At 34.4% G+C, this 12,759-nt stretch overlaps 2 protein-coding genes across 2 annotated transcripts; both read left to right on the top strand.

Annotated features, from left to right (window-relative positions):
- The first annotated feature begins 1,888 nt into the window (after positions 1-1,888).
- On the top strand, positions 1,889-4,207 carry LOC107629206 (F-box/kelch-repeat protein At5g60570). Its single transcript, XM_016331923.3, has 3 exons — positions 1,889-2,127; positions 2,359-2,421; positions 2,540-4,207. Exon 3 carries the CDS (start codon positions 2,745-2,747, stop codon positions 3,933-3,935), a length of 1,191 nt encoding a protein of 396 aa, XP_016187409.1. The 5' UTR covers positions 1,889-2,127; positions 2,359-2,421; positions 2,540-2,744; the 3' UTR covers positions 3,936-4,207.
- Positions 4,208-6,201: 1,994 nt separating this feature from the next.
- LOC107629207 (zinc finger (CCCH-type) family protein) lies at positions 6,202-10,945 on the top strand. Its single transcript, XM_016331924.3, has 14 exons — positions 6,202-6,865; positions 6,966-7,058; positions 7,164-7,469; positions 7,568-7,640; positions 7,906-8,038; positions 8,119-8,272; positions 8,408-8,488; positions 8,689-8,811; positions 9,001-9,171; positions 9,284-9,418; positions 9,602-9,697; positions 9,904-10,221; positions 10,342-10,385; positions 10,472-10,945. The coding sequence occupies exons 1-14, from the start codon at positions 6,272-6,274 to the stop codon at positions 10,716-10,718; spliced, it is 2,568 nt and encodes an 855-aa protein (XP_016187410.1). The 5' UTR covers positions 6,202-6,271; the 3' UTR covers positions 10,719-10,945.
- Positions 10,946-12,759: the final 1,814 nt, after the last annotated feature.

Raw genomic sequence — 12,759 nt, 5'->3', positions numbered from 1 at the left:
GATTTTCGTTTGTGGGTATTTTGTTTTTTTCTTGTGAGTGTTTTGGTTTTTATATGTTTTTATCCACCACATAGTTGTCTAAATCTACTTTAGAAAGAGATATAGTAATATATTTTTCAAGTTGTAGTGTTGTTTATGTTGGTATCCAATGGGGAAAAAAAATTTAGACATAAATAATTTTTTAGTAAGAAGTGTTGCTAAATATATAGTTTGTTAATCTATAATTTGGGTTGTATTTATTTGCTTTTTAACATATTAAGATATGATATATAGCTTTTTGAGTTTAAATATTATGTATTATTATTATTAATATGAATGCTTTTATATTATTATTAAATCAAATGTTTGGAGTTTATGAATTAGTATGTGATTCCATACTAAATTATTGAGTCAAACACTTTCACTAATATGATAAAAGATGTGAATACTCATATAATTAAATTTGTTTAATACTAATAATACTTATAAATTAAGTCTTATTATTTTGATTTATAAGTTCAATTTAAGTTATTCTGAGTTAAAAATTAGCAAAACAGAAATTATAGTGATTAACTATCAAAATAATAGATAACTTAAATTTTTGTCAATCAATAACAATGTGAAATCATTTTATTATTACCTATATAATTTATAAGGTATTAAATTTAAGAGAATCAATATAGTACCTTATATAATGAAATTACAAAATATCAATTCCATTGTAGTATGTATGGTTGAAAAATTAACATGTTTTTCTCGTTAATTTAAATTAGTTATTTTTAAATTTAAAAAATTTAAAAAATATTAAATAATTAATGAAATCAACTATATTATGTATATACAAAATGCAGTTTGCAAATTAGCTACCTGTATTGAATATATATTAAAATACAAAATATAAATTGACACAAATATATAATAAATAATTTAGTAGTTGATTTTTTATATATATGTATTATTTTTGCATTTCAATAAAAAATACCATTATCTTTATGGTTGAAACTCATATAGAGTTATTAATTATTCTTATGTGAAGTTAATACTCAATAACGGTCACATAACTATTAACTTCATATAAAATATTGTATCTAAGTCTTCACTTTTATATGATAAATAATTTAACATATTTTACTGAATTATTTAATATAATATATATAAGTATTTTAACTATTATTTTCGTATAGAGTAATATTAGGTATTTTTTTCACTAATATCACTTATTTAAAAAATATTTTAAATCTAAATCTTAAATTATAAACTCTTAATTTTAAATTTTAAATTTTAAATTTATATTTTAAAATTATTTAATATTGATTAACTATAAGTTAGTTCCATATATTTTGTTTTCTTAGAAGTGGTCAACTTTATATAAAGAAAGGAATAACTTGACAGATCCCAAAATATTTAAATCTAAATAGGAAGTGGACTATGTCTAAAAAGAATTTATTTTTCTTATTAGAGTAAATCCATACTCCAAAAGAGAAAAAGAAAAGTGAAAGTGTGGAATACCCTAAAACGTAGGGTGAGGGCAACAACAACAATAAGCACCATTTTGAGAAATTAGATTATTTATAAGAAAAAATTTCAAATGTACTGAGAATATCGATGTTTCAATTATTTTAACCGTCGATTTTAATTAATATATATTATAGGAAGAGTTTAAAATGTATCAGAAACATTGGTATTCCAATTGTTTTAACCGTTGATCTGAATTATAAGAAATATATATAGTATATATTAATTGAAATCAACAGTTAAAACAACTGAAACACCAATATTCTTGGTACACTTAAAATTTTTTTTATATTATATATATTTTTTATAATTCAAATTAACAGTTAAAACAACCGGAACACCGCTGCTCCGGTTACACTTGAAACTCATCCTTTAAATCACTCTTATATTGTTATTTCTCAATTTTCTACTTATTATTATTAGTTTCTAGTAAGTAAAGTTTAGTATCAAACTCTCTCTCTCTCTCTCTCTCTCTCTCTCTCTTCCATCACATCACTTTCTTCCCTTTTTCTCTCACTTCCTCCTTCGCCGGTTTCCGGCCGAAAAACCATGTTTTGACGGCGCCCCAATTCCGGCGGAATCATGCGGCGGTTCCACCCTACCTTAGATCCGCTCCTTTTCTTTCATTTCCAGGTACCTCGCACGCTATTTTTATTTTAAAATTTTTCTTATCTCTCTGTTAATTGTTTTTGGAAATTCGTCTTTTTTGGTTCCGGACTTGTTTTTTTTATTCTTCAATTGGATCAGAGCTTGCCCTTTATATCAAAGTTTGATTTTTTTATTTTTATTTTTTTGGGATGTTTTGCCTTTGCATGCAAATTGGTTCACTTTGTTGTTGTTGTTGTTGCTGTTATGAATTTGCAGATGATTCTGCCCCTTTAGCTGGAAATTCAGAAAAAAGGAATAAAGAATATTGCTGATTTTCTGGTATTTTCAGAATTTCTAGTATTTATATTGCTTATTGATTTGTTTTTGTTGTTATTTTATTTATTTGTTTATTTTTGCATTTTAGTTCCTATTTTTATATGAGGTTATGGTTTTCCAGTTAACGTGCAAATTGGGTGAAGACCCTGAAAGGGATGATTTTTTTTAGCATAAGGTGATTACATATTCTAAAATGGAGTTTCTGAAATTGATGGAAAGAATAAAGAGATAGAGATTAGCGGCATGCCCATATTGGGATTTGGGTATAAGCTGCATGTGAAAGAATTGTGCAGTTTTTGGTTTGGAAACAGTGAAGAGTTGTTAACATGACAAAGAAATTACGGTCTGATTCTTCCATACAAGAGGATGATGAGAAAGTGAGTAGCTTTGTGAGGATGGATTCAAGGGAAGGAGTGAATGATGGTTTTTCTAGGAATGGACCAAGTGATTCGCTTCTCCCTGGTCTTATTGACGATGTTGCGCTTAATTGCCTTGCTTGGGTTAGTAGATCTGATTATACTTCACTATCATGCATAAATAAGAGGTACAACTTGCTGATTAAGAGTGGCTATTTATCTGAGTTGAGGAAGAAATTGGGAATTGTTGAGTTGGAGCATTTGGTTTATTTAGTTTGCGATCCGAGAGGGTGGGAGGCATTTGATCCTAAGAGAAATAGGTGGGTAGTGCTACCTAGGATACCTTGCGACGAGTGTTTTAACCATGCAGACAAGGAGTCCTTGGCTGTGGGCAGTGAGCTGTTGGTTTTCGGCCGTGAATTGATGGATTTTGCCATTTGGAAGTATAGCTTGGTTTGTCGTGAATGGGTGAAGTGTGAGGGCATGAACCGACCTCGCTGTTTGTTCGGATCTGGCAGTCTTGGTTCGATTGCTATCGTTGCTGGTGGAAGCGATAGGTATGGAACTGTTCTAGATTCTGCTGAGTTGTATGACTCTTCATCGGGTACATGGGAATTGTTACCACACATGCATACGCCGCGTAGATTGTGCTCTGGTTTCTTTATGGACGACAAATTCTACGTGATTGGTGGAATGTCGAGTCCTACTGCTTCATTGACTTGTGGGGAGGAGTATAATCTTAAGACAAGAAGTTGGCGGAAAATCGAGGGCATGTATCCGTATGTCAATGGGGCTGCTCAAGCACCTCCACTTGTGGCGGTGGTGGATAATCAATTGTATGCAGTTGAGCATCTAACCAACATGGTGAAGAAATACGACAAGGACAGTAATTCATGGAGCGAATTGGGAAGACTTCCAGTTCGGGCCGATTCTTCGAACGGATGGGGCCTGGCTTTCAAGGCTTGTGGAGAGAAACTTCTTGTTGTTGGCGGACAAAGAGGTCCAGAAGGCGAAGCTGTTGTACTGAATTCATGGTGTCCTAAAACAGGTGTCAGCAATGGAACCATCGATTGGCAGGTACTTGGCGTGAAGGAGCACGTCGGAGTGTTTGTGTACAATTGCGCCGTTATGGGTTGGTCCGGGGAGATGCGTCTAGATTGACTCAACCGTGGTGCGGGTAACTTAGCTTTGAAGGGGGTTCTTCTATGTTCATTCATCTCATTTACTAAGTTAATTGTTGATGGGGTAGCATTCCCTAGATGAGAATTTCGGGTTCTTTTCTTTTTTAACATGGCTTATTTGGATGTGTTTCTTACTTTCACGGTCCATAATTTTTATCTGCTTTTGATGAGATTACTGAGTAGGCTTACACAGATATGTTCTGCTATCCAACTTATGTAAACCAATAAAAACAAGGGAGTTTCACTGTTTAATGCTTTGATGCTCATTCTTTGCTGCTTCTTTTATTAGTCTTGCAATGTATGATAAACTTGTCAAAAATTTATGTCCACTAATCTATGATGTTATACACCTTGTCTTGTCCACATTTCCAGCTGTAATTCCTGAATTTAGGTATTGTTTGCATTTTCCTTTGTGCAAGTTGACCCAGAAATGATTCTCATCATTAATCATGATAGATTAAACAGGGAATGCTCTTGGGACCATTCTTTTTTCTTTTATCACCCTATTAGCCTGCTTTACCAACTATTTTTGTAACCCAATATTTAATGTTTCACTTCCATTATCTTTAGTTGTTGGTGTATTATAATAGTAGTATATACATACTCTTCATCAATCGTTTTACCTAGAGTCTATGCAACATGTTTATGAATTATGATTCATCAGAGGGGGCTCCATGTCAATGTTATTTGCCTATTATCTACCCACTTGTCTGCTTCTAAATTCTTTATGACAAAATCAAATGTTTCAGGGTTAATAAGATAATATAGTATATACACCTACATAACCATATAATAAATAAACCAGATGACTTTTGTGTGTTGCTATTGTTATAGTTAGGATCCATCTTTTTCACTTTTGTTAGTTATGTTGAGAATGAAATCTATCTTTTCATTCAATTTGAGCAAAGCTTATTCTGCCAAGTGTTAACCATGTTGTTGGGAATGCATTGGTGAGTGGTGACAGCCTCCAATGTGATCTAGAATTCCTTTGCAAACAATGAGATACAAAATCCAAAAGTGTTTGTATTTCGAGGAATTAATGACAAATTTAAGCTTTTTATTATTTAACTTAATTCTTTAATCTATTACTACGAGAGTACCAGTAGCATTTCACTTGGTTCAGCTTTTAATATCTAATTATCTTTTTCTTTTGGTGTAAAAAATAAAAATTCCTCACTAACACATAAAAAATCAGCTATTATTGTATATTTGTATTTTTTTTATTTTTCATAATATCTTCAATTCCACGTGTCAAAAATTAATTCATCTAGCTTCTGATATTTGTTTAAACAAACAAGTGAGTTACCATTTAACCAACACAAGTTGGTTATACTTTTGTATATTTATACGTATTATATTACATATTTTTCTAACAAAGTAATCAATCATCAGAATAATCAAATAATTTTAAGATTTTTAATCACTATCAAATATGTATCTTTATACAATAATAACTTATGGCTAAATTTTTATATCCATAAAGCATGGTTGAAAATAAAAGTCATAATATAATTAACATTTTCGAAGAAAGCAATGCTTACTTATTAGTGAAATTCCAAGGAGTGGATACGAGTTAAATCTCAGTTTGGCCCCTGAAATTTGGCCCGATACTCAGAATGACCCCCACAATTTCGTTGGCCCCAATTAGAACCCCCCAAATTTGCAATCATGACTCTGTCTTGCCTCTGCGATCATCTCCGTTACCAGAATACTGATCTGGCACAATTACATGATATGGTGGACACTACTTAAATGATGACGTGTTGGTTTCGCGCCCAAATCCTATGGAAACCACGTCGTTTCTATTTTTTGTGGGTTAATACAGTGAGAAGAAAACAGAGTTTTAACCCACAAAAACTGAAACGACGTGGTTTTCATTGGGTTTGGCCGCACAATCGTTTAAGTAGTGTCCACCATGTCATGTAATTGCACCAGATCAGCATTCTAGTGACGGAGATGATTGCAGGGACAAGACAGAGCCATGATTGCAAATTTGGGGGTTCTAATTGGGCCAACGAAATTGTGGGGTCATTCTGAGTATCGAGCCAAATTTCAGGGCCAAATTGATATTTAACTCGAGTGGATACAGGCTTTTTTGTCTTTGATAATGGGCTTAATAATGGGCTTTTGAGGATTTATGATGGGCCGACCTGGTGAACGGCCCAAATGAGTAGACCAGGGACTGAAAACAGAAGCAGTTACTCTGACCAAAAAAAAAAAAAAGAAGCAGTTACGGAACTTGGAAGACAGTTATGATTTGGACCCAAAGAAAAGAAGACAGTTACCATCACCTTCGCAAACACACCGCTGGAAAGAATGGAGGAAACTAACACTGAACTCTCCCCTTCTAAAACCCTAAGCCCAACCAACGGTCAAGATTCCATCATCCAATCGAATCTAACGGCTACGAACGAACCTGAAACCCACACTGAAAATCAGATCCCTGAAGCTGAACATCAAAGCGACGTCGTTGCAGGGGAGAAACGCAAGAGGGACGACGACGAAGCTGGAGAAAGCGTTGACGGCGGCTCCGGCGCCAGCGGCGAAGATCGTTCGCTCCATCCGCTGTGGAAGACCAGCCTCTGTTCCTACTTCAGGCGCCATGGCAACTCCTGCAGCCACGGAACCGCGTGCCGCTTCGCGCACGGCGAGGAGGAGCTTCGCATTCGGCCTGACAACACGTGGGACCCGACGTCGGAGCGAGCGAAGAAGGCGCTGAAGTCCGAGAACGGCGAGAGGTGCGGCGTTTCCGAGGAAGTGATGATGACTGAGGCAGTCGTTGACGACGACGATGGTGGCGATGAAGAAAACGGCGGTTCCGGCGGATCCAACCACGCGCTTAGCAAGTGCTTGGTGCATTTGCCGAGGAAGTGGTGCTCTGATAATCTGAGGAGTTTTCTCAATGATGCGGTGAAGAATTCACTTCAACAATTTTTCCTAGTTAGGAGTTAGAACTTTGATATTTTGCGTAGTGAAGCATTTGATTATGTTTTTATGCTTCGGTTTCCAGGGTATACGATTTAAGCATGCAAAGAAGAAGAAAGGCATGATGGTAGGTTTCGTTAGTTTTGAAGATGAAGAACAAATGCAGAGTTCATCAAAGGTAGTTATGAGTTTATGAACTGTGATCATTTTACTTTTTATTGATTCCTTGGTATGTAGGAATCAAACCAGCTACTGGTAATGTTGGAATCTACCAATTTGATAGGATCTAGAAGGAAAATCAATTGGGAATAAAAGGTTGAAGGTTGCAGATGTTATTCCTAGATCGTTTGAAAAGAACAGTAACTCCAACGCTGGTTCAGTTGCTACATTGAATGAGGAGAATGCGGGGGTCGATGTCGATCCAAATGTGACGGTGGAAGCTGGAGCTAACAGTGATAATTTGGCAGCCAATGGTTCATTGTCAAAGACAAAGAGTTTGCGAGATGTAGTGACTCCTCTAGCTCATATGGCTTATGCTGATCAGCTGGAGCAGAAAAAGAACTCTATCATGCAGATGCTCAAAAAACTTGTAAATCATGATTATTTATAGTTTTTCATTATAGTTTTATCAGTTGTACTCAGTTCTTATTTGAACCCCCATTTTTAATTTAAATGTTTTGGTGGCAGACTAGAAATGCTCGCAAAGCTTGTCCAAATGGTGTTTCTTTCCCTGACTGGATTGTCAAGTCTAGGGAAATAGGTACAGTTGTCTCTGAAATTACCTCTAAATATGCAAGAAGAATTTTCATTTCTAGTTCTGGAGTTCAAGGTTGGATGAAGGTGTTATTCTGGAAAAATAGGAGTATATAACAATGATGTTTTCTTCATAAGTTAATACAATACCCAAAGATTTCACTTAGAAGAAAGATGGATTATATAGAAAATATATACACATGCACACTGCAGTTTAAATATTAATGGCTCATCCGTTTTCCGTTTTCCTTTTCTTTCTCTCACTTTTGCAGGTGGTCTTCCGTGCAACCTAGAGGGTATTATTGCATCACCTATTGTAAATGGATATCGAAACAAGTGTGAATTTTCGGTTGGTTATTCTCTTGAAGGCAAAGTTACAGTTGGTTTCATGCTTGGAAACTTCAGGTAATATTTTATTTATGTATTTTTCTTCTGTTTGTGTAGTGCTTTGCTTGTGAGTTATATGCTAATATATATTATTACAGGGAAGGTGTAACTGCAGTTGAAGAAGCAGTGGACTGCCCCAATGTTTCTACAATTGCTGGCAAATACGCTACTATCTTTCAGGAATTTCTGCAGCAATCTGATTTACCAGTCTGGAACAGATTTAAAAATTCCGGATTTTGGCGTCAATTGACGGTATAATTTGCCGGAGTTCATGTTGAGAATCTTATGTTGATGTTACTTATTATTTTCCAATGTGGTCTGAATATCTGATTTTATAATTAATTATTTAACTTATAAAAGCTAACTAATTTTCGTGTTTCTCTCAAGGTTCGAGAGGGGAGGACAAATGGGAATGTTGCTGATGCTGACAGTTTTGGTGGTATTGCAGAGGTCATGCTTATTGTGCAGGTTAGTTTCTATCACCTCATAAAAATGATGTTGGTATTCATCCTTTGTGGGGGCAGGGGATAGTGATAGTTTCTTTGTCCACAATTGACATGTGAAACAAGAACCCTGGTTACATGAAGGTTATGGTATAAGTAACCTGCTTTTTTTCCATATCTTTTTAAAATAAAAATGCCAACCATAGCTTCTTGCCTTGATTATAGGTTTCTACTGCTGGTTTTGATGACACAAAAGTATCTGGTGAATTTAAGAGGCTTGCTCAGGCATTTGCTGTGGGAGCTACTTCACATGGTCCAACGTTGCCTCTCACAGCTCTGGTTGTACAGGTAGTAGCCCTTCCCAAGTTTCTGCTGTCAGACATTGATAAATATTGACTACATATGCATATCCATGGTGTTTCTGTTCCATTGTTTGCTAGATAGTAGTATATATGTTCTCTCTATCTGAGCATCAGTAGATTAGATAATTTTTTTCTTCCAAAACTGTTCTGATGTGATAATTGGTTTTACATGTAGGACCACCAAGGAATATCCAATGTAGCACCAGCTGATGCACCACTGCGTTTGCTTCCCATCCGTAAAACAGGTGACCTTGAGATGGATGAAAATGCAGATGCCATGGATGTAAGAATCCATGATTATATAAGCAATCTCCGTTTCTCTATATCTCCAACAGCATTTTTTCAGGTTAGGATGGAAATCCTTGTTTAATTTGTTTTGCTCTGAATTCTTGTGAAGATTTCTTTTTTCCGGTGGTATGTTTCTTCTAGATGGAATTTTGAGACTACTTCTACTGCAGGTTAACAGTCTTGCAGCTGAGAAGTTATACTCACTTGCTGGAGATTGGGCATGCTTAGGTCCTGATACATTGTTGTTTGATATATGCTGTGGGACAGGAACCATTGGTCTGACATTAGCACATCGAGTTGGTATGGTAATAATCATCATTTAAATTACTTCCTTTCTTACTTTGTAGTGATTGCTTTTGCTGAGGGTAAACAATATATTCATCCTAGACCTGGTTTTCTAAATCTAGTATATGAATTAAGACCTTATTTTTTAAGTTCCCTATTTTTGTTGATTTGTTTGAGCCTTATTTGTGCTTGATTTCTTCCAGGTGGTTGGCATTGAAATGAATGCTTCTGCTGTAGCTGATGCTCATAGGAATGCTGAGATTAATGGCATAAAAAATTGCAAATTTATATGTTCAAAGGTAAGATCAGGATCCTTGATTTTAAAATCCTGATAATATCTCATGGCTGCTAGAAATAAGGTTGGAAACTTGAAATTATGGAGGGTATTTCATTTCTTAGTACTGACAAATTCTATTTTCTGATGGAAAAATTTTATGTTTGATGTTATTGTTGACTTGTAATAACATTGCTACTTTTGCATGCTGGCATTTATATGAGGAAACAGGCAGAGGACGTGATGGGATCTCTGTTGAAGGAATACCTAAATGTGCCTAAGGAACAAGTTGATGACCCTAAAATCGCTGAAAGTAGCAATGATATTTCTAAGTGTGGCGATCTCCAAGAGCCTGAGAATGGTGAAATGGCTTCTCAAAGTTCCGAAAATAGCAACGGAGAAGTTGGAAGTGAGGTTCAGAATTGTAGCGGTTCTGAAAACGGGAATACTTCTGCACAAAATAGCTCTGAAGGTGCTAATACTTCCGCACAACACTTTAAGAATGTGGTCGCTATTGTTGATCCTCCACGTGCAGGACTTCATCCCACTGTAAGAACCATACTCTGTTGTTCCATCCATCTCTGTTTATATTGCGACTGATTATAGTCTTATGTTGCTTGATCTATTCACTTATATTTGATTTTCTGACATTCAAATTGCGAGTTGCAGGTGCTTAAAGTTTTGAGAACTCATTCACGCCTCCGCAGGCTTGTGTGAGTTACTGTTTAAATTATACCATATTCTTATTCAATTATCATCTATTTCTCCATGTAACTTAATTATGCACCTTTAAATGCAGTTACATATCCTGTAATCCTGAAACCTTGGTGGCAAATGCTATTGAGCTTTGCACTCCATCTCCCATAAAAATGGAGAAAGGAAATAAAGACAACAGAGGATGGAGAAACATGAGCAGTGCTGGTCTAGCAAGGCATAGAGCCAAGTCCATGCCCATCTCAGAGGCCTTCCACCCTGTAAAAGCAATGGCTGTTGATCTTTTTCCACATACTCAACACTGTGAATTGGTTATGCTACTTGAGAGGTAACTGGACCAGTCAGCATCATGGTTTAGGCTTTTCTAATTTGGTAGGTTCTCCAACTTATTCTGCCTACATTTTTTTGGGGTGGCATTGAATACTAGGTGGTGGGTGTTACTATATGTTTGATCTTGCTTACTTTGAATCAAAACCTTCAACATTAAGTATTAATATGTTTCCTTTTTAAGCATTATCTGTGTGGAGATTTTCTTTAGTTTTGTTACTACATCTTCAAAGTCATTGTTTAATCGTAATTTCTGTTTGGGACCTTGTAGCTTTATTTTAATAGAGATCTACTTTTAAGTTAACTATTTAAACAACGTTATTTAGAATAAAGTAAGAGATAAAGAGACACCTTTCCTTCCATCTGAGTTGGACTTGTAGTTTCTTCTAAACTTCAGAGGAAGAAAAATCAGAAATGGGTCTTGGAGCTGTTTGACAAATGGAAGAGAGTATTAGGCTATTAGCAATTTAAAATTGAGGTTTGACAATGAAATGTTTCTTTTCCACATTGCATTCCATATGTTTAAATTTAATTTATTAATTACTGGCTGCTAAAGTTAGGGATGGTTGGTAATGTGGTCACTGGTCACTATCAAGCACAATTATTTGGGTAATCAAATAACCGATGTCAATAATTTTATGAGGTGAGTGTTTCTGGAAGAAACAAGTGAACTACGAGTAAACATCTTATTCGGAAAGCAGATTAATAGTTCAAGTGTTGAATGAAATGACTGAATAGTTATTTGTTACTGTATTAACTAATAACCTTTAGACCTAATAAATAATTAAATATATTTGCTAACTCTCAATACTTAAAATTTCTGTGTTATTTAAAATAAATATTTTATTTAAAAAAGATCGTTTAGCTTCTTCACTCTGGCTTCTTTTTTTCTTTTAATTCATTCTACTTCTCCCCTTTTTTTTCTCTTATTTTTTTCCCTCTCAACACTCTTTTCATGTTTTGTGTTTGATTTTATATTGTTTGTATTTTTATTATTTAAAAATAATAACTTCTTAAAGAATGGATTGGAATTTAAAAATACTTATTTATCTAATATTTTTGTGAAGAGTAGTAAAGTAAATAGATATTAGATAGACCATATGATAAAAAAAATTATCCACGTGGTTTCAAAATTATACATTTATACTCACATTTAAGTATTACAACTACGAGTCACTTGCTCCCATGACTCTTTTTTTTTTTTTGGTGACTTTGCTCCCATGACTTTGGATGAGGGCTTCACCTCCTCCATTAGCATTTTTTATTAACAATTTTTTTTTTCTTTTTTCTTTTTTTAAATGAAGAAAGTAGAAACTATCCTTGATAAGTATCTTCCTTTCTCCACTATCTTTTGACCAGTCTTGTACCTAAACAAAATACAATTTCAAACTGTTCATTTTTTTTTTCCCCTTCCAAGTTGGCTTCGTTGATGGGTGGCTAGTTGGCAAGAGTGTCTTTATCCTCACTGCCACAATATAAAAACCTACTTTCCTTTTGTTGACTAACTGATATCATATCATATCATATGGTAACTTTACCTTAGAAAACCATAAAATCATCCACATTCAGGTCCACTTGTCCACTATCTCATTCTCAACCTTGGGAGTGTAAAAGGCTAAGGTTATACTCATTCATTCATTCTTTGAATTTCCCATCTTTTTAATTACATCATTTTGCTTCACTTCCATATCCATTATGAATAACTAACTTTATGATTTAAGAGATACTTGTTGTAGCTCCCATATCTATATCTCTTCCAATCAAAAGCTTCACTCTTATAAACTTAGAATATATAGTTGTGTCAAAATACGAAAAAGTTAAAAAATTTCTCTAATTAATTAATTTAAATGGGCCAAATATCGAAAATTCGAATAAGGTTCTTCAAATTTCGTCTTATACATGTAGTATTAGTTAACAACTTTTTTAAATAAAATTTAAATTTGTAAATTAGTTTTTACCTTTTAGTCTCTCAAATTAAAAGATATGATAAAAAAATATCTTCTCCAATTCAAGTATATCATCATAAAAAATACATATATATTTATT

The sequence above is a fragment of the Arachis ipaensis genome, chromosome B3 (genome assembly GCF_059453495.1).
Source record: "Arachis ipaensis isolate K30076 ecotype BB chromosome B3, ASM5945349v1, whole genome shotgun sequence".
Taxonomy (NCBI): domain Eukaryota; kingdom Viridiplantae; phylum Streptophyta; class Magnoliopsida; order Fabales; family Fabaceae; genus Arachis; species Arachis ipaensis.
This window is presented reverse-complemented; position numbering and strand designations above follow the sequence as displayed.

What these genes read in the sequence shown, in the direction of transcription:
- LOC107629206 (XM_016331923.3), top strand. Translation starts at nt 2,745, where the DNA reads ATGACAAAGAAATTACGGTCTGATTCTTCCATACAAGAGGATGATGAG.
- LOC107629207 (XM_016331924.3), top strand. Translation starts at nt 6,272, where the DNA reads ATGGAGGAAACTAACACTGAACTCTCCCCTTCTAAAACCCTAAGCCCA. An exon ending in AGGTCATGCTTATTGTGCAG is followed by an intron (nt 8,489 to 8,688) that starts GTTAGTTTCTAT and finishes CCTTGATTATAG; the next exon opens with GTTTCTACTGCTGGTTTTGA. An exon ending in GTGCAGGACTTCATCCCACT is followed by an intron (nt 10,222 to 10,341) that starts GTAAGAACCATA and finishes TGCGAGTTGCAG; the next exon opens with GTGCTTAAAGTTTTGAGAAC.